Raw genomic sequence first — 22,439 nt, 5'->3', positions numbered from 1 at the left:
TTGCCGTTTGAGGGAGAATACACTGGTGCATATATCGCTAAAGCGCAGCTTTAATTGATTCAATACCGAACTTAGAATTAATCCTACAAGGATATGCGTAAGAGTAGAATAGATTATAACAGATTACCGTATCATGTATGTATTATATTTGAAAAAAGTATTTGTGCAATATGTAAATTAAATACAATATTACATACATGCTGTTTATCCATATAAAGCTTTTTATCAAATTTTACGAAAGATAATATATAATTTAATATTATATGTAAAGTACTTAAGTGTGTGTGTGTGTATTACTAAATGATTAGATTTAAAAAAACTACATATATAGTTGATGACTGAAAATTTTATCATATAACAACATTTACTGCTTTGCTTAGCAAAAACGTGAATATAGTGCAATTATATATTAATACGTATATCTAATAAAAACAAACATAAACGACATCTAAAAATGAATTTTTGTAATAACAAATAATAGAATATAATTTATATTATTAAGAAATAAAAATAAACTCAAATGAATATATTATAATATTAAAAATAAATATAAATTATATATGCAGAAATATCCACAAACTTTTTAATTCAAATAAACTCTCTTTCCTAATCAAACAATTTAACTGACATTATTTATGTTGTAGCGATACACATACAAATCGTACCATTAATTAACGAAACGGACAATATTAAGTCTATTTGCATTTAGGTAAGCTGCAATTATCTCTCGAGTTCTACTTACCTGACATTGAAATCCCATCGCATCGAGTAAGTTACGATACCTAGCGGAGCGCGAAAGCGAGGAGATTACGGATGTTATTGCATTCAACTAACTTTGCACGATTCCCGTTAGCTTACGGTACAGCATAAACTATAGCGTATGGTTACCACTAATTACATTGTTAGACTCAGAGATTAGCCAAACGTTCAATAGCTACCTTGTGCGAATCAATCGTACATACAACTTTGTACATCGTGATCTCGATAAATTGCCATTATTTTTTTATAGCGGCATCTAAGGGTGCGTGATTTTTACCTAAATTTTCACCTAAAATTCAACAAACTACAATTGTATGAACGTGTACGTAAAGTGTGTATGTAATATCGATCTTGTCGTGTATATACGCATACATGCACATAGCAACTACAAAATGTTCCGCTTCAGGCACGATTCATTAATAATTGAACAACTGCGATGTCAATATAGGAGAATGAAAAAAACGCGTCGACCGATGATTGCAGTCACACATATACAATGACTCGAGAGAAAAAGAGAGGAAGATTCATATTTATTTTACTGCGATTAATTCATTTTTTGAAAATTTTCACGTAAATGAATTCATTTCGCAAGAGAAAAAACGAAGCGTAACGACGACTAATCCTTTTTTTAATTATTACAATTGACTTTCTGTCTATTCTATATCAATCTATATATTTCGAATTTACAGTTGATTACTTGGTGAAATTATTGTATACAGGAATGTAATTAAGCGAAAAGTATCATAAACGGTTTCAACGAAGACAAAAGGTGACAGACAACTTTGATAGAGAATTGCATTCGACAATTCATCGATTCGGTGATATACATATGAAACCGGAGAGAAAAGAGCGCGGTCTCTATTTATCATATCCATAGATCATACGTCATAGTTCATATATATAAAGGAGTATATAAGGGAAGACACGCAAATCTACATTTGACAAGAGAACATTGAAAAGAAATATCATTTTGACGAAACATTTTATCTAATCCCACAGAGATTGTAATCGCGTCTCTTTGCCATATTCTTCCGTATTTTTCCAACAGTCGGCATATACCGAATATGCAGGTAGTGAACGATTTAAGTGGAATTTTCCTCGCCACTTGCTCGTGCTTATCTCTTAAACATTCGAGCATATTCCGACTATTGAGCAGAATCCGTGTGGAACAAGTTCCAACAAGACAACAATGCTGTCGTATTCACGCTGTTACATTGAATGCTTTCTCTTTCGTTCATTAAAATTAAAGCGCAGGAAATTATTGTATAATAACATTACGAAATAAAGTTTTATCGCATATTTGATATTTAATTCTGTATTTCTATTGTAAAATTATCGACCATATTTATGGTGCGAAATAATGCTGCCTGAACGTTTCGATAAACTTGACCTGCAAAATATAAATTTCGTTTTTCTTCAATCAGTTTGTTTTATTAAGTTATTAAATCAAGTTTTAATGCAATATGTGCTTTCTCCATTTGTTTTCATATTAACAAATATGTACCTACATATACCTGTGTGTACGATTATACATATATTAGTACTCGAAATATGTTCACTGATAATATGTACATTTGGGCAGCTAAACCTTTTACATATTTATCATATGAATATTTTCAATCCAAATAAACGGTGCGTGAGATATGAGAAATCTACTTCATATCTCATTATTCAAACAATAATGCGCGCATAATATTATATTATCGTAATATGGAAATTATTTTCCTAGCTACAGAATTTTCAGATGAGAAATTTGAAGAGGTACACAAAATTATTAATATCTTATATAAAACTTTTAATATCCTTTACAAAACTTTATTAAACTTATTCTGTCATTATTATTAAGCTTAAATTATTATAATTAACACTAGTTTACAGCAAAAAATCACTTTGACCCATACAATAAGGTGTTTCTTATAAATGTTTTACGGCTGAAAACGCGTTTGTGATGCTGTAAATTCTCCGCAGGAGTGCGTTCCAAAACTCGATTCGGTCAACCGCGAACAACAAGAATATAAAACGCTACTCGAGTTGACAGAGTCGAGTTTTAGAATACACCCCAGAACGTCATATTTTCGAAATAATTGACATTTAACACGCAAAAAAATGGTTTTTTGCAATATTTTGACAGATTTTAAAAGAAAAAAAGGTTAACGTTATATTAAAATTCTAATCAGAAATTTCATTTTTGTTTTTATACCGCAAGTTTGACCAATTTTATATAACTTCATTCTTTTTTAAATCTATAATGGACATCTATAATCTATCTTATGAAAAATCAGTTGAATAGTAGCAAATCAATCTTTTTGTCGCGCGTTTCTTCAATTTTGGATTAATACGAAAGAAAAGCTCAAACTATATTAAGGTCTCAGAATTTAGATTTCAGAAATATATCAAAGGTAATTTCATTTTGGTCGTTAAAATATGCAGCATCTGCCTCATTTGTTATTCTGTATGTAGTCCCTCATAAATTTAATTTATTACTCGCTTTTCCATGTGAATCATTACGCATTCCCGATGGAATTCTGTAGTCACTTTCATGTGGCTCCGAAATCGTCATTCTCCATTTTACTAACTCTTTATCCGAGATATTAACGAGTTTTTCATTAAATCTTCGTACCAATGTATTTTTTTAATCTTTTACATTACAGAAAAGTGTTTATAAAGATAACATCTATTTATAATATTTATAATATAGATACAACACACATATTTCTGATAATAATGTTATGTGTGTCGTATTAGCAGTACATCAATAATCATACTACGTTAAAAAATGGTAGCTTTTTTATTATGGATAGTACTGATAATTATATATTGGATGATTACGATATCAAAAGCCATTTAACATTGACCTTTAATAAATGTAGGTAGAAAATAACGACAATGTCCTCGAATGGTAAAATAATTGAATTATTTGCTATTAAATTTCGCTTAAGTCCTCTTTTATATTCCCCTGACAAATTCACTCTTGGATCAAAGAATACGTTCCGTACCTCGAAAGCAATTCATTCGCGCAATTATCTTTAAGAAGTAAATGGAATAGTAAAAAAAATGAAACTTATAATAAAAAAATGAGGAGGAAAGAGAGAGAGAGAGAGAGAGAGAGAAAGCAGAAACGAAAACGGAAAAGATAAAGTAGAAATAATATGCATCAACGTTCTATGGATTTATATACATATAAACGCGGATGTTTTCATACATGTAGATTAATGTTAGAACTGTATATGATAAAAATATATCTTTTCTTATTGTATACTTTATTCTCTTGTATCTGCTTTGATAAAAGGATTATATAAAGATCTTTAGATATTATAGAACAAGTTAAAAATTAATAATACACAGAAAGAGAGAAACTTCAAGGAATAAGACACATATCGGGGAAATCCCCATTCAGAGAATACTAGTTTGAAATAATGAGATGGACTAACCGAAAACATTTCATATAATAACAAATAAAAGCAAGAAAAAAAATACAAAGGAGCGACATATTAAGAATAGATGGTTGAGAGATATATACAAAGAATAAAAGATGCTGTTTAAACACAAAAATAAAGAAGGTATGAATGAGATGGACGTGATGAGCAAAAAGAATGAAAAGATGTTAGTAAAAGGGATATTAAAAACTCAGAAAACAACGATGAAAAATACAAAAAACATTATGTGATAAATAAAGTTGCTAAGTATCGCATTTTTAGTTTTATTTCAATTTATAAATAATGAATAATTAAGTAACGATAAATTATAAACTCTAATAGTACAATAAGATAATATTATATATATATATACATACAGGGTAGAACAACAATTTTGTCCACCATGAATGTCTCCGCTATGTTTAGAGATATGAAAATATTGTAAATATTAAGAGGACCATAATATATGCTGGTTATAATCTTTTTAGATGGAGAGACTTCAGAGATTTCAAGATTACCTCCATTTTTTAAAATGGTATGCTGCACTTTTTTAACCTTAGTTTAATAGTAAGTGTTTAGACGATTTCAATGATCCATAATAAAAAAAGTTATTCGTCATTAAATAAAGGAGTAAAACAATGATTCTTACATCACAAGAAGTACTCGAAGTGATGTCCGTTTACATCAATGCAACACTGCAATCGTTGAATTCCTGAAGCATATATCTATAACCTTTTGTATTATTTATACGCTTTCAATTAATTATTCCCATAACGTAATAAATTTTTATTTTATTCTATATGACTCAAACCTAACTCTCTCTCTCTCTTTGATATTATATTGTGTAATACAGTGTTGTATTGTCAATCTTCACTCTCATATACAGTTAGAACAAATCTTGAAAATATGAAATATAATAAAAATGTCAAAATAAAAAATCAAGATAAAATGTGCAAAAGTAAAATGTTACATACCTTCATTTGATATACCCTTTTCAAGACAAGTTAATTTTGCGAGCAACTTATGACAGAGCTGTCGTACATAAATTGTGAGATGAGCTATCGAGGCGCCGGAACCTACGCAAAGTAAACTTGTGTGCACGTGCAGAAAATAATTGTAAATAAAACGAGAGATGCAGCAATCGCACGTTCTATGATACGTGTAAGGTTATATACATTTATATTGTATACAAAATAAATGTCATGCTTGTGTATACTATAAATGTATGTAAGGCTATGAGACATCCATGTAAAGGAATGTGAACTTAGCTGTAAAAGAAATATTTGCAAAACGAAATTAAGAATAAAATTAAATATAATGAAATTAATATTAAGAATTATTCTGTCAATTGTTAATATAATTCCATATGTTATATAATTTCCATCTTAGGAAAGAGAAATCAAAACTTTATCTTCTTAACAAGCCTATTTTAATAAATTTTATCGAAAATATATAAAAATAAAAAATTTGTAAAACAAACTGAATTTTTATTCATTGTATAGTAATCTCTCTTGGCAAAGCAGCTCGATTAGATAATATTTGGAAACAAACATACATGTAAACTATATTTCAGTTAAAAACGATATTTACGCGTAACAAATTAAATATTTTCAATGTATATTTAAAAAATTTAAAATATATATAAGTGTATAAGTATAATATACTCAAATGGTAGATCTTCACGCAATAAAACTCTACTCTATTTATATTTATAATAAATAAAATTGTAGTTCCAAAATAAAAACCTTGAGAGCAAATTATCTGAGATATAAATGCAAAAAGAGAAAAAAAATATCTGAAAAAGCAATAACTATCACATCGAATAAAGTTCCTGTTTTTGCCGAAATGTTATTTTTTAATCATAGCCGTATTTTTCGATTTAATACAAACAGTAGTCAGTTTACGATTACGATTTTGCGTCAATTGATTTTGGAAATTTACTAAATAGACACGTATACATATAAAGCCGGATAGCAGTTATATTCGCGCGATTATCGCATTAATCGGTTACGACCAGTTATCTCCATACGCTAGAATACTAGATACATCGGCTTAAACACAAATAATATTGTCTAAATTTGATATAAAAGAGAAGATTAGTCGAATTTTAATATAATTTATTATTATGAAATTTATTAACTTATAAGAAAGTATGACTTGTTAATTGTATGTTAATTATTGGTTATTACCACCATATAGTTGGAATATTCTGTATAATAAATCTTAATGTGTAATTTACTTCTTTATGCAACTAATTTTCTATTGTGATTAATTTCATTGATTTATTCAGCATTTTCCACACCCACACACACACACACACACACACATTTGAGTATCAGCGTAATTGATATTCTATTTTTAATATAACTTTGTTATCTATACGGGTTTATTATAAGTAACTATTTATCGGTATAAAATAGCGAAGTCGACATACTAATTGTAAGTGTTGAACGATATGTTATATGTACTATAAATCCAATAAGAAATATCAATATGCGATCAATTACGCGAAAAAAGTTGAAATCGATTCTTGATTCTCAAATGACATGTTTAATCTCCAATGTGTGGTTGTATAAAAATTATTTATTTTAAAAAATTATCTTTTAATATTTTCTTAATTAAGAATTTTCAATTTTATTTCGAGTTTTCATTAATAAATAGAAAGAAAGACTACATACCTATATTAGTATATAAATTCATGCAAATTATATATAAAAACTAAGATCCAAGCTAGACTGTTATAGGCTTCGTATTTGTATTAGTTATGTTCTTACATTGACGATCTTTAGATTTGAATAATATTATCTTTCCTCTAAATTATATAAATAAATTATCTTTATTATAATATAAATAAATAATTTATTTCAATATCTGAAAATATAGCAAATTTATTGCTGCATATAATACGTGAAGATAAATTAATATGATTTTTTTATAAAATAATTTAAATAGAACAATTCTAGTGAGCGCTGTTAGCTGTATTGTAAGTATTCTAGAAAATTTATTCGCGTTCAAGAATTTAACTATGAAACTGCACGTGGAATATTATTTTTCAGCTTGTTTCAAGATATCATGTGTTTCCATTGCTATAGTAAAAATTTTACAAACAATGCCATTAACAAGTCAGTCCTAATACACTCGTGTCAGAAATTTTATTATATTGTATTACTAGCATTATGTGAGAATTAAATAAGTGTTGATATAATGAAAAGGTCTCATTTAAAATAAAATAAAATAATATAAGAATAATTTAAATATTTGCGCAAATAAAAAAATATTTAATATTGAAAATACAGTTTTCAGTATTTCTACATTTCTTTATACATTTATATTTCCATATCTTATAATTTATTTCATAAACATTCCAAGTTAATAAATATATCGTTTGTACTTTCATTCACAGAATGAAGTGCTCTTGAATATATTTTTTTCTTATGTTTAACATTCAAAAGACACATGTTATTAGCTTAAGTTTCTAAAATTTTATAAAATTAATTCTTTTAGATTAAGGAATATGAGAATTATTTTGGACTGAGAGCAAACGTATAAGATGGATTTAAAATCGAAAAAGAAAAAAAAGCCATTTGAGTTTCAAAGTTTCTCATAGAAAAAGACGTAGAGAAAACATGTGAGAAAATTACCCAAGTTAGCAGAATTCACGTAGTAGTTTTCAAGTACTGCTACCTAGAATATGATCTAACATTTTTATTTCTATAAAACTAGCCAGAAATTTTATATGAATTTGTTTTCGTTAGTATTATGATATAAAAACAAATACATGTGGTTGTAATCTCAAAATTATATATATATTTAAAGAACATAAGTAGCCTTTATTCATTATGAATAATATACAGGACAAATTTAAACATAAAAAATAAATACGAGACCTCAAACAATTACATGACAGCTCTGCAAATTGCTCATTCCAATCACTATTGCAAATTGAAACAATTTCCGACAATAGTCAACCACGTGAATGCGACATTACGGAAGCGTGAGAAGGCAATTGACAACTGTTACCGCTAAACAACATGAATTTCGCGAGTGCAACAAGACTTCTACTAATTCATTGCGACCAACGAATTCGAGCTTGAAATTAAATCTAAAACAGCGTGAATAAGAGAGCCGATTTATCGTAATAAATCTCATAAGGACATTGTAGCGCTTGTACATCCTGCCGCGTTTCACCCTTTTTTCTCGACAATACGGAAATTAATGGAAGTGAACCGAGAAACGAAGCGAATGCAGCAAAGTCGACGGTAGGTACCCACATCCCGCTTACGTGGTCATGCATGCCTGAAGCGGTCGGCCACATCTTTGCGATAATGCGGCGAACACTTTAAACCGGGTGCCATGCCGCGGCACGTATCAACGCTCTCCATCGTCACCATTTTCCCAGCGCCATTCGTTTTCGGAATGAAAAACGCCGCGGTGTCGTGGCTCGCCATCGTCATCGTCGAGTTCGAGTAAGCGCGACGATGAATCTCAGCCGCTGTGCCGGTTTTCACGGGTAAACCGCAAAGTGCTCGCGCATTATAAATTTGCATAAATTAAATTCTCCTTTGAATCGAGACTCGCTTAGGAAAGTGAAGAAGAGAGAGCCACTCTCTCTTCCCGCTTTTCATCGTGTCAACCGTGTCGTCGCTTCATCTCGAGACTCGCTTTTCGTCGCGACATCCCTGCTGTCGCGTCGTTTTTCCCTAACTGCTTCTCGTCCTTTCATCCACAGAGCCTTCACAACCCATTTCTCGCTCTCTGTTCTTATTCTTTTCTCTTCCCATCCTTGGAACAACATGGCTGCGCTTGCGTACCGTAGTATCTATTGCCATCGTTTCTCTCCTCTGGTAGCCGCGTCTTATTTTTCTCCTTTGGGATCGGAACCATTGTTCTCCGTACGATGTACCGCGATCGCGGTGTATTCCTGGTAGAATTGAAATTGCCGTCACTCGCTGGCCGTCAAGTCGAGCCGACCACAATTCCCTGATTAACTCTACAGGAGGGGTCAGATCCACCGCATCAAATTGTTAAGAAAAAAAAAAAAAGAAAAATTATTTGAAGTCTATGATGGGAGCAGATCTGTCGAGCATCAAAAGTTTTCTCTTCTAAACAGTCGACATCGATTCTCTCACGGAAAACTGCCGAAAACTTTTTAAGCAATTAAGCTTCAATTAATATAAACAATGTTAACATTACACAAATAATGTTAAGTGGAAAAGCCACATATACGTCAAATTAACATGTATGTATATACCTATATTTGTATGAAGTAACACATGTAATACACATTTGATATATGCACATAGCACTTCGAAACTAATTTATTTGACAAGCGCCATAAAATGATCTGCGGTGTACCTCAACCACTCCCTCCAATTAATTAATATTTTACAAAATGAATTAAACCTCTTGATAGCTATAATTAACGATAATATGAGAGAAATGTTACCGTCATATATACGCAGGCTGTATGCATGTCAACAAATATGACTTTCGATCCAGTCCACTTTTTTTTCGTCACGCTTCGCGAGATTGCTCTCATCAAGATTTAGTGTTTCAATCTTGAATATACGACACATTGCGCTTCTACCGATTTTCGTTGACTCTCAAATCAAGGAATCTCATATACCTTTATTGCTCCAGATGGTATTTCTGTCCTTAACTGTCGTACGGTAATTTATTCGTAACCTTATATTCCGATATTTTGCAAATACGTATGTAGAGGTATATTGAAAACTTAATTTATAGAGTGTAAGTATGTTATATAATATAAAAACGTATCAATATAAACAAGGCATACACGTGGAAGATATCAAAAAGTATCTTTCCTGCTATAATTGTCATAATATCCAATATTTTCCAACAATTACTGACGAAAAATATTTTTTCCCTCATTCCTCTCTCTCTCTCTCTCTCATATGTTTTTTTCTCTCATATCTCTAAATTTATTCTTTTATTGTACCACAGCACCGGATAATATACATTTTTAATTCTCATAAAAGCCTTCCTCATAAAAAAGATTACTAAAAGAAAGAAAGACATTTTATGTGTGACGATATACATATATTAAATTCACTATTTATATTTTTATTCGTTTATTTATAGAAATAAATTTTTACATAATTTTGAAAAAATTTAACGATTAACTCATACCTTATTTGCATAAAAGACCACAGAATGATTAGTGTACAGAGATAACTGTATTGAATTAACAATGTAACTGTATTGAATTAAGCAAATGCGCAAGCAGCAGAATATATTTGAATAAAATATAAAATCTGTAGTTACTGAGCAAGTCCTATTAGCTATAAATTTAACAGCAACGTTGCCTTGCACAATCGGATCAACAAATTAGCTAACAGGAAATATTTTTATTAAGATTAATTACTACTTGTATAATAATAAACCGGAAAATAAAAATGAGAATACGGAAACTCCGCATAATTTAGAGATCTGAATACGCGACACTTGAAGCATAATTAGAAATAATTTTTAAGAGAATATTTTTCTTTCATGTTTATTTTAATTTAGTATAATTTGTGCAAATTTAGAAAAATAAAACTTTGAAATATAAATTTTTTAATAACATTTTCACGTAAAATGTTTTGAAAGATAATTTAAAAAATTCGTGATATCACTACAGTGATACTACTACGATGATCCAGTTAAATCCGATTTTGCGAATCGCATAAATTTTTTTATCATATGTACTAACGCAATATGTACGTACGATAAAATCATTATGAAATTATTATAGCAATGTATTTAAAAATATATATGTATTAAAAATGATTTTCTGAAGTGTGTGTATGTGTAATTCTCAATTACTGCAAAGAATAGGATATAAAATTCATTGCTCAATGTTGATATTGAAGATTATGATTGTCGCTTTCAGTGATAAACAAATAAATATTTAAACAGGCATGCGACATTATGTGATGACAAGCGATATTGCAGCACCGCCCGTCGCCAAACATACGACTCGACGAGATTTGGGTATTATTCGAAACGTACCTTGTCGCGCGTTTACTCAGTGCCAAGCAATACCAAAGTTACAGCTTCTCTATTTCAAGCGATATGACACTTCTCGTAAAGATAAAATGGCGAACCATATATTTCTATGCCATTTCATATTCTCACCTCCATCGTTACTTAGATATTTCGCCACCTTATAACGTCTTGCCGTATTAGAAAAAGGAAAGTATAATAAAAAAAGAATAGGGAAAAAGACGTACTCGAAAGGGACATCCTAACACGGAAACGGAGAGAGTAATCGAAATTCAGGTCATGTATATTATACGTGGTATATTGTTCGGTGCGTTCTATCTATCAGTAGTCTATTTTCTCTTTCGTCAAACCGTTCTTTTTGTTACCGTAGCGACTACAATATCAAAAACTTTTCATCTTTTTCTGACAGTGCCATTGATTATTCCTCAACGCGTAGATTCGTTTTCTCTCCCTTTTTTTTTTTTTACAAAGCACGTAATTTTCTCGATACAATCGTACACCGAAACTTTTTTCTTCTCGCCGACATTCGTAAGTACCTTCTCGAGCAATGCGAATATTCTTGATCTTAATTACGTGTGTCCATGTTTTTACGTCATTTCATTTTTTTTATATTCGCAGAGAACATTGAAATTTTTTTATAACTACGGCTTTTATCACTATGGCTTTGTTTATAAGTCAGTGAAAAGCAGTAAAAAGCATTTCTAGTATAGAGCATCAATCGATTTATTGCTAAATATTACTTGATTAAAAAATAATATCAAGAAAGTGTGTATCAATATTTTATTTTAATTCAATTCGTTTATTTTGTGTAGAAAAAAATCTTGATGACAATATTTCAACTTTATAAGAAATAATAGATTATTAAATAATAAACAAAGAAGACTTGGTAATTCAACATAAAATTAAAGATCACACATTAGACGTTTATATTTACATTCATAAAGCGAAATATGTGAAATATCAAATTCAACGTCATATATCACAGTAGACCGCAATGTCCGCATCGCGGCATGCAACGTACACTGTATTGCTATTACATTTCTGTTATCATCGTCCGTGTGCCATGAACTGAAATTAATTTCTTCATTTACATCTTCATTCGACCCTGCTAACGTTAGCGTTGACGTACCGAGCAGGCGTCCTGGCGTCTTAATGGCCGCTTGACAAAGGAAGTAACAATCGAAGCGTCAAAGTAGTGAACTTGTAAGCGTAAAAAAGAAACACTGTCCTGATGAATCCTTAATCTTTAAAATAAACTGTTAACCAATATTGAAAGTAAAATTCTAAAACTAAAAATTACATTACATTTGCACAGCACATTGTCTTTTCATTACTAATGCAAGTCTACACAATACCAAAAAAATTATATTTTGAAAACATTTATTTCTCTAAGTCATCGTTAAATTTTATATTTAAATAGTTTTAATTATAATGATAAGTTGAATATTTTTTAATTATATTTTTTTATATTTTGTGGAAATAAAAATGTATAATACTAAGAATAAACTCAAGCTTCCTGATCCTCGAGAGTAGTTGATTATTTCGTTAAATAAGTTCATTAATTAAACGCCAATAATAAATGTCTCTTGTCAGCAATATCAAAGAGAAAGAGAAAAAAGAAGAATCTTTCATAATCGATGTTAAACATTCATGGATAGAAGAACAAAAGGTATAAACTTCACATTAACTTGTACGGATGACAGATTTACGTTAACGATCCCACGTTAATAGACTTTCCAAAAACGTAATCTTCCAGTTACACATATATTCGCTCGTTCAATATACCAGCTGACGAAGATTTATGAGCTGAAAGCATAATGCACAATCCTTCTCGTTCCCTCCCTTTCAACATGACGCTAGCTTAAAAAAGCAATTACGAGAAACGGAGAGGAATAGTATGTGCTACACACGGATGCGTATGCCGAGAACGAAATTAAAAGGAATGTTGATGAAAGAAAGTGAATAGGAGACTGAGTGAATAAGAAAAAGTAAAGTAAGAAAATCGAAATGGATAAAAAGAGGAAATTGGACCAAAAAATGAAATCATTTGAAAGAACGAGCAAGAATATTCTTCGTTTACCGTTTGTGTTTCGCAAACGGTAGCTATTATACACACTTATTGTCAGCATAACGCGCGGCATAAGGATATAATTTAATATTTTTTTCACTAATACATATATGTCGTGCATACCAGATTCTATGAGACGTACCTATATGAACGTGCTTAGACTTCAGTGAATAGCATGCCTTTGTAATATAGTCTACCGTAGGATAAACTACCATAGTATAAATGTAACCGGCATAGTGTATGTACAAACACAATTTCTCTCTTTCCTACTTCAAGTCACATTAATCGCTTTGCATATCAGCTTGCCCTTGACACTGTAGCCAACCAGTGCAAACGAGAAGCTTCCAGTACACCACTTGCCCCAATTTTCCATCCAATCCTAATTATACAACGTCCGGCAAGCATAAAGGAAGTAGGACGAATGGGCGTTTGCAACTCCGCTTCAAAATTGCACGCCTTTAACCTTTAACATTCCAAAACGTTCGATATCCATATATGTATATGGAGCGCCGATAAGCCAATTCTTTTTGGCCGCTCGATGTGTCATCGAGCGCAAATGGGCATCTGTTTATTTTTAAGATAAATAAAGAGAGCAATATATACATGTATATATCTTTTGTCTAACAATGTTACAATATATCCTATTGCTTACTTGGCAGAATTTTTTTAAATAGATGACTGATTTTATCTCTAACGCATTATTTATCTATAGGTATCTGAAAAACGTTTTCTCTTTAATAATACAATATCTTGAAGTCAGTGATCGATATTTACTTATTATTTTACTCATGCTGGAGCTACAAGTTCCAAAGCTTTTATTTAAAAAATCGAAGAGCGCTTAATATATCGGAACAATTCTCCAATCCTTCCACTTTCCCATTCAGAAGTAAAATACTTGTCCGTCTTTAATGTTCTCATTTTTTCTTGTCGGCTTTTCACACCGGTTATTTCTAACCTCATTTGTCCTATCATTCTCTTTCTACCACAAGAACGCACAAAACTAAAGACAATCAATTTATCACAGGCACACGCGCCGCGCCGCGCCATGTATATTTGCGCGCAAGTTATGTGTTTTCGGCATATATTGTACCTGACATACGGGTAAAGACGTCAGATAAGAATAGCAAAGATTACGTATTATAAATTGAATGGTAAACGTGCCGAATCATTTTTCATCTTCTCTCCCCCTCTCTTGCTTTTTTTTCTTTAAGATCCCTTTTCAACGTAACGTAGTTTGGATTATTTAGATATACGAAATTTTAAATTCGACATGTTTGATAAAGTTTCCTCCAAAGTAATATTTTATCTTACCATAATGGTATAGATTATAGATAGCACACGAATTCATACTTTCAATCTTATTGTTAGACTGATACGTGCAAACACCCTAAACACGTCCTTGACTGTTCACCTACACTCGTAATGGATATGTTTATCTAAAGCAATCGGCAATCCTCCTTATATCTTTGACATTCGACATGATTCCATGATCCAATTACAGTATCGGCACTATTTTTGTTTTTCCATCAACGAAACAATGTGACAGGTATCTCTTTTAGGAACGTTTCACAGATTTCTGATGGTTTTTCCGACGAATTCCGCTTTCAGTCTACATTGTCTGGTTACATACGATTCGCTTCCACTCACGCCATCTTTACTATTCATATTTTTCATGAATTTTCATTTGTGGAATTGTTTGTTATTTCGTGTGTATTCATAAGTTTGTATTAATGGCTCGTTATGCGACAAGATTATTGGTTTGGAATTCTTGCTGAACCACAAATCACAGTAAATCTTTTTTTTTACTCTGATAGATCATCAAAATGTAAATGTGCAAATCTCGCGAACGACGGAAAGCGTGAATAATTTTTATTCGACGAAAATGACATCGGATTACCTGCCTCGATGACTCTCCAGCTTGCTCTTCAATTCCATACCCAAATGGAGAGAATTCTTTTAAAGTGGAGAAATAATTCGCCTAGACTTTAAATTACCTCTATTACTAAGAAAACTACAATGAATATTCTTTCTTTAAACACTTTTGTTTTAATAAAATTCTATTTCATAAGATATAATTTTTTGGAAAATATAATTAATAACTTTTTTTCACAACACAGAAAAAAAGAAGAAATTTTTTTAAGAGTTTTTAAAATTAATGATTGAGATTTAAGATAATTATCTTGTTAACAATTTAACTGTCTATGTCAGCTGAAACTTTTACGAATGAAGAATTTTTTCTGAAAATAAATACTTTTTTCTTCACGGAGTACTGTGACGATTAAAATTATTTTGCAAACTTCTACTAGTCTTCTCAACATGAGAAGACAAAGGTAAATTTATATTTTCACGATGGCGTTGTACCGACAAATAAGCTGCTTGACACTATACATTGACTTTCGCGCTTTTATAAATCCTGAGCTGAAGAAATTGCTCATTATCTCGCGCATTTGCGTCCATGGTCCTGTACCTTTGAAAATTTTTTTCTTGTCGTGATGAGAGAGCATTTTGTTGCCAAGATGCGTACAGAAGATGCAAGAAAGAGAGGAAATGATAAAAAGCAGTGAAACAAAAACGCGCAGAGAGTTTAAGTGTTTTCTAAGAATTTAAATTCACGCCACAATCGTTTAATTTCCGCTTTCCACGAGTGATTCTAACAATAAGAAATTAATACGAATCTATCAAGTATTAAATAAGGTCTTTTATTTTTAAATCTATTTAATTTGATACTTCAATGTTGATTATCTAATGCACTTTGCACGTATCTATACAAAATACAATTGTTATGATATAAAGTTGATAAACGAGTAATTTACTGTAGCAATACAAATGCTTCAATTAAATCCTGGAAAAATGTGCATGATGACAATGTCAACATTCACGTTATTTATATCAATATTCTGCGGCATGTATTTCGGAACAAGATAAAAAGGATATGAAAACGAATATTACGTATAAATAAATTCTTAAATTAAAATTACCTAATTAACCTAGTTACGAGCTAAAATTTCTGAATCTGTTTCTCTCCTAATGGAAGTCTGTCCTTTCGGAGCCCATTGTACAGCACAATTCAGGGATGAATTGTAAGTGAATATTCTGCTAAAAGCATAGACAAAACTAAAAGCTTTGGTAAAAAGTATGCACGAAATAGCTCTCATTCAAAGATATTATACTTCTTAATTTTCTCTATATTTTCTCCAGAAATGACACAATATATACGTTTATAGAAAAATTTACAAGTTTCTATATCTCAATTTAATATTAATTTTTAAAAATAATTTATAAATATGCTAATATACTTGTAAAAATATTATAATCTAGGTATATACTTTGTACACATGTCAAGTTTTTTTCTTTATATGTATACAATACATATAATATAATTGTACTGCGCATTTAATATAAATCATTCGCTTAATCGCACGTTCGTAATCCGATGTGACGAGATATTACGGCAAGTAGCGCGCTACCAAGTTTACTTCTCAGATACTAAGGCTATACTGCACTTACTAACAGTAATCATATTAGTGCATGTAAAGTTAAAGGCATGCTAGGAAACGCGTTCGCACGCGAGTTATGTGGCGACATAAATTTGAATATAGTTTAAGCCTGCGTTATACGCGCGACCGCACGTTGCATCGCGAATTGAGAGACAGAGACAGAGGGAGAGAGAGAGAGAGAGAGAGAAGAGTAAAATTAAATTCTAGCACTCATATTCACGTCCCATGAAAGTGCGCGGGACTCTTAAAGCGAGATTGTAACGCAGTCCGTTGCACCTATACAGGACATACCGACGCGCGTCGCGACGACGGTGTAAACCTAGTTAAGCACATTCTGAACGCCACTATAAAAGTGTTGTGCATCCTCGACATCGAAATCAGATCTTCTCAGAAATAGAGCGCCAAAGTTAGAGTGCTTTCCAAAACCGGGGATTTATTTCGAAGAACTATTGTACCCACTTACAGATATCGAACATGTCGTGCGAATGACAACAGAAAATCAATTGACCCATATAACCAGCAAATTCGTTAAATATTGGCCGATATATATATATATATATTTACATATATAAAGTGACAATGAAGTATAATACATCTGTTAATCTCGAAATATACCTACATATTTACTCAATAACAAGAAAATGTAAAAGTGGACATAGAGTTAACATATTCGCGCACAGCTATTAAAACGCGCGTTTTCTTTTGTCTGTAATAAATGTTACATGTGTATTAAAGAGTGCTGAACCAGAAAAGTTAGAAATTAATATAAATATTAAAATTAAAGTTGATACTAAAATTAATTTCAAATTACCATGAATTCCTGTGATAGGAGGCGAATGAGACTGCAGCATTGTTGTTGATACGCAATTAATAATAAGTGGATTTATTTAAATCCTTTATAAATACAAACGTTTCGACTCTTTTTAGAGTCATCCTCAGCTAATGCAGCTTATTCTCCTTTGCGATTTTTATAATGAGTCACATCACAGATTTAATGTTGAGATATCTTACAAAATACAAAGAAGATGTCTTAAAGTAACTATCTTATAAAATAACTATCTTAGACATCTTGTTATTTCAATAATAGAAGATTAAATTATATCTTGTAATGTGATCGATTCAGTCGACTTTTTTAAGACATCTTCTTTGTATTTTGTAAGATATTTCAACATTAAATCTGTGACTTTTATTACATCTGTATTTATTAAATCTGTATTTATGTGGAACAAAGGATTTAAATAAATCCACTTATTATTGATTGCGCATCAACAACAACGCTGCACTCTCATTCGTCCCGTATTACAGGAATTTATGGTTTTTTTTAATCAAGAGAGTCCGTAAAGAGATTACATCTGAAATTGTTTTAATTTCAAATTGTTACAAAATGTATATAAAAGTATATATTGAAATGAAAAATATGCTTTTCTCTTTGTTTCAGCTATCGGAGGACATCGGGTATGTCCTTTACTCTGCTCTAGGAAGCTTTTACATCCCATCTTGCATCATGGTCTTTGTGTACATACGTATATACTTCGCTGCCAAGGCTCGCGCGCGTCGCGGCATCCGGAAGCAGCCCCGTCCACGTGTAGTACCGCCGGAATCGCCTGATATCAGGCAGACCAGTTTCACTCAGAGCACGCCGGCAACCGACACTAAGAAGCCTCCGGGATCAGTTATGGAAAACGTTGCCACCATCGAGAACCAGCCGGTCCAGATACCGATTGTCACATGTGACTTCGCTAGTGACGTCAGCACGTCGGAAGCTGATCCTGGCGGAGGCACTAGTATACCAATGGAAGAGAAAGACACGCTGAAGGTAGAATTTCTAACCATTTCAACAATATTTCTACAATCGAAATAAAATTTAAAATTTTCAATAAAAGTATATCAAGAAATATACACATCAATTATTAATTCATAGTATTATAGATAGGTACATTAGTTTCAGAAAAAAATTTTATAGAAATATTATAAAAATACTGTAATATTTACGATGGAAATCATATTATATAATACATACTTCTTTTATACAATACATATTTTGTGCGATATTTAATTTCGTTCCTCAAATTCAAGAAATTTTTTCATACAAAATGCCTTTACGGTGAATGCTTCTAATTTAATCTCCAATAAAATAATTAACTCTAGACTTCTAGAGTATATAATTCTTTCTCAATATATTATAATTCTGAGTTACGATTGACAATTTTAATTTGTAGCAATCTCAAATTTAACATCTATTAAACTATGTTATTCGTAATACGTAATCACGTAATTAATTAAAGCGCAAAGTTTGATAAATATATATTAAAATTATATCAAGGAAATATTCGAATTTAGAGAGTGCCTTTCTTATCACACATTCTTCTATCATTATTCTTTTTTTTGTACGGACATACCAACATTATTCACCCCCATGACTCTTATCATATTTCGTCAATATCTCGTATATGAACCGTAAAAATAGAACCAGAGTAAATCTTCGGAATCAGATATCTCGTGTTGGAATACAGTTCGTGGAGCTGAATTGGACAAAGATTCCAGCGCAAAAGGGGGTATATCATAATACGGCAGCAGTATCACTATCGCGGATCAGGATATGCGATCAATCGATCTAAATACGAATGTCTCTTGCCATATCCCATCAGATTATATAGTCTTTTATCGTTTTTCGCGTAAACTACATATATATACTTCGATATCTTGATAAATTGGAGCTCACATATCGAGAATATTCTACCGATGACAATCGTATTGCTTTACGTTAAACATTATAAAATTAATATATGACACGCACGCGCATTCTCTCTCTCTCTCTCTCTCTCTCTCTCTCTCTCGCTCTCTCTCTCTCTCTGACAACATGGAGATATTCTCTATCGAGATACGATACGTCAATCAATATTCAGATATGTAGGTACATACATATACGCGCTTATACGATGATGGGTTAAGTTAGGTTTATAAATTACGCATCAAAGTTACTAACTTTATCGACATTCTATTGAATAATATTTATATAGGATAACTCACATTACGGCAAATGGATATGCACTGTTTCCAGTGAGAGACATATTGAAGCTTTTCGCCATATCTGTTTTGTTCCATTCTATAGTACAGCTTTTAAACTGCGTGAAGTATTTCCTTATGTCAATACATTTGCGGAGAATAAATCGCTTTTTGTGTTAAGCATTAAATCTCGTTGCGAAAGAAGATTGGACTCCATTCGTTTGTCAAGATTATGCAGCGGTGCATACTGAGGAAAATTCGTATGCCTGAGCGAAGTCGCGTTTGTAATTACGTACGAAAATACAGTTTTATACCGAGGCAGGGAGATAATTGCACGGGGATGAGTTTCCCATTCCGACTGTCGCGCAATTACACGAATTCTCATTCAAACTTGAGCGCAAGAACACGCCCGCCTTTGTTACCTCGGGCTTCGTATATAACAGCTGCATGTCAAAGAGTCTCGTGATAATCTTGCCCATTCGTATGAAAATCATACGTCGCATGCACATACATAAGAATAGACGCACGTAACGTGCAATTTTATCAGATTTCTGAGATTTAAAGAAATTTACATGTATAACTGACTAACTCTCTCTAACAAAAAGAAAAAATAAATCATTTGCTCTTGATTTCACAATTTAAAATATTACAACACCTATAGAATATTACAATATTCTATTACGTTTATCGTTTTTTAGTAAATTTCTATAACATTATTTAAATTAACTTTTATATTTTATAAAAACTCAAAATATGATTGTTGAAAATTTTTTCGCGATTTTCAACATGTAAATTTCTTTGAATTGATTTTCAACATGTTTCACACAAATTTACTGCATATTCAAAATCTTATCTGAAAACTAACAGTTTATAATGTTGCGTATCTAAAAAGTTGCAAAGAACCTGTTCTAGCAAAGTAATATGCCCACGCAGCGCTGACAGTGCTGATATGGCGACTGTTATATCGCATGTATGCACGTGCATAAAATGTGCAGCGATTACTTCATGATTGCCTACTTTAAGTTTAATTTTATATAAATTTTAACACTAAAAATTGAACTCAAACTGGAGATATATTTTCCATTTAACTTTCTCAAATAAAGAACTTATTTACCGCAGTAATTAAAAATATCAGATTAGTGGCGGATTTGCATATTTTTCTATCCTAGGCTCTATACTTCTTGGCGCCCCTTTCAGACGAATGAACAATAAAAAGTTCGACGAGTTGGCTATACCGTCGAAAGATATCACTTTTTCACCAAAGCACTACTTTAAGATGCCACATTGACGAAAATGCACCACAACTGGCAATCCTGCACAAATACAAAATTAACTTTAATTTTGTTTCCTAGAAGGATGGCGCCTTTATTACGTCCGGGCCGGGCCTCGTGGGTCTCTATTTAAATCCGTTACTGCATCAGATTTATATTTAATAACTATACTTATACATATATAGAAAGGAAAGAAATTTAAGAAATAATGATTATAAAATGGAATGAAAAAGGATGTCTATAATGTACTTACGGTCACACATTTTGTCGCAGGTGAGTATACCGGTACCGGCGCAGAAGAGCAGTCTGAAAGCGACCCTGTCAGTGAACGGGGACGGACAGACCGGAGGTCAGAATATACCGACGGCAGCGGCTGCGACGGCAGCGGCGCGATGCCGGGCGCCCAGCGTTGGCATCGACGTTGACATGGTGTCCGAGTTTGATCCCTCGTCATCGGATAGTGGCGTGGTGTCGAGATGCGCGGTGGTAAAACCGCTCAAGTTGCGACTGTGCCAGCCGATCTTCGGCCGCAAGCACGTAGGTAAGTCGAAGAGGGAGCACGCTGATGTCGGGCGTCACGCGGGCAAGGACGAGTCCGACGGCAAGATGAAACAGCGCGATCCGGAGAGAGAGAAGAGGAGGCTGGCAAGAAAGAAAGAAAAGCGCGCCACGATGATACTGGGTTTCATAATGGGCAGCTTTATCGCTTGTTGGCTGCCCTTCTTTGTTCTTTACATCGTCAAACCACTCTTTCCTGATTTCGAAATACCCTCGCAGGCCTTTGTAATCGCTTTCTGGCTCGGCTACACCAATTCAGCGTTGAATCCCTTCATTTACACAGTCTTCAATAAGGACTTCCGCCGTGCTTTTCGCCGAATATTGTTTAAGTGAGCAACACAATACAGCGTCGTCCAAGAGGGACGCTAACGATAATTATATTTTCCGTCCTCGGGTATGAGAATATATACCGATAGTACTCCGAGGATGTTCTCTCGATCGCATCGCCCAACATCCGATCTCTTTCCTCGAGTTATCCTCGAGAGAAACTTTAATCATAAGGAGAGGAAGGTGAAATTTTACAATGCCGCGGAAACATTTGCGAAAGATAGAATCGGAAATGCGAGGAGTTTACGACAAGATGAGAAGTTTGCGTTTCAGATCGAAAAAAGTTTTCCAGCTGATTTTTTCGGAATACAAAGCGAGCACTGGAAACTGCAGAATCGCACGTGTGAAGAATAAGAAACGAGAAGCAGAGATAGCGCGCGTCTCTGAATTCGTATATATTCCTTCAGAATTGTTATCTTCCAAAAAATTGACCTTTTTGCGACCGTCAAATCAATATACAACTTTACCTCTTTACAAAAACACGAGATACATCGTATTGTAAGTCATTTTGGATACGCGAGATCCATAACTG

The 22,439-nt window shown here is 32.3% G+C and overlaps 1 protein-coding gene across 1 annotated transcript in view; it reads left to right on the top strand.

Moving 5' to 3' along the window:
* Octalpha2R (alpha2-adrenergic-like octopamine receptor) overlaps positions 1–21,913 on the top strand; it is a 93,585-nt gene extending 71,672 nt beyond the window's left edge. Inside the window, exons 2-3 of the mRNA XM_018549231.1 lie at positions 18,184–18,561; positions 21,296–21,913. Coding sequence (XP_018404733.1) covers positions 18,184–18,561; positions 21,296–21,913 — 996 coding nt within the window. The remainder of the gene's footprint in view (positions 1–18,183; positions 18,562–21,295) is intronic.
* Positions 21,914–22,439: the final 526 nt, after the last annotated feature.

Source organism: Cyphomyrmex costatus, unplaced genomic scaffold (genome assembly GCF_001594065.2).
Source record: "Cyphomyrmex costatus isolate MS0001 unplaced genomic scaffold, Ccosl1.0 scaffold8, whole genome shotgun sequence".
NCBI lineage: Eukaryota > Metazoa > Arthropoda > Insecta > Hymenoptera > Formicidae > Cyphomyrmex > Cyphomyrmex costatus.
The sequence above is the reverse complement of the archived record's forward strand: the minus strand, read 5'-3'. Positions and strand labels throughout refer to the sequence as shown.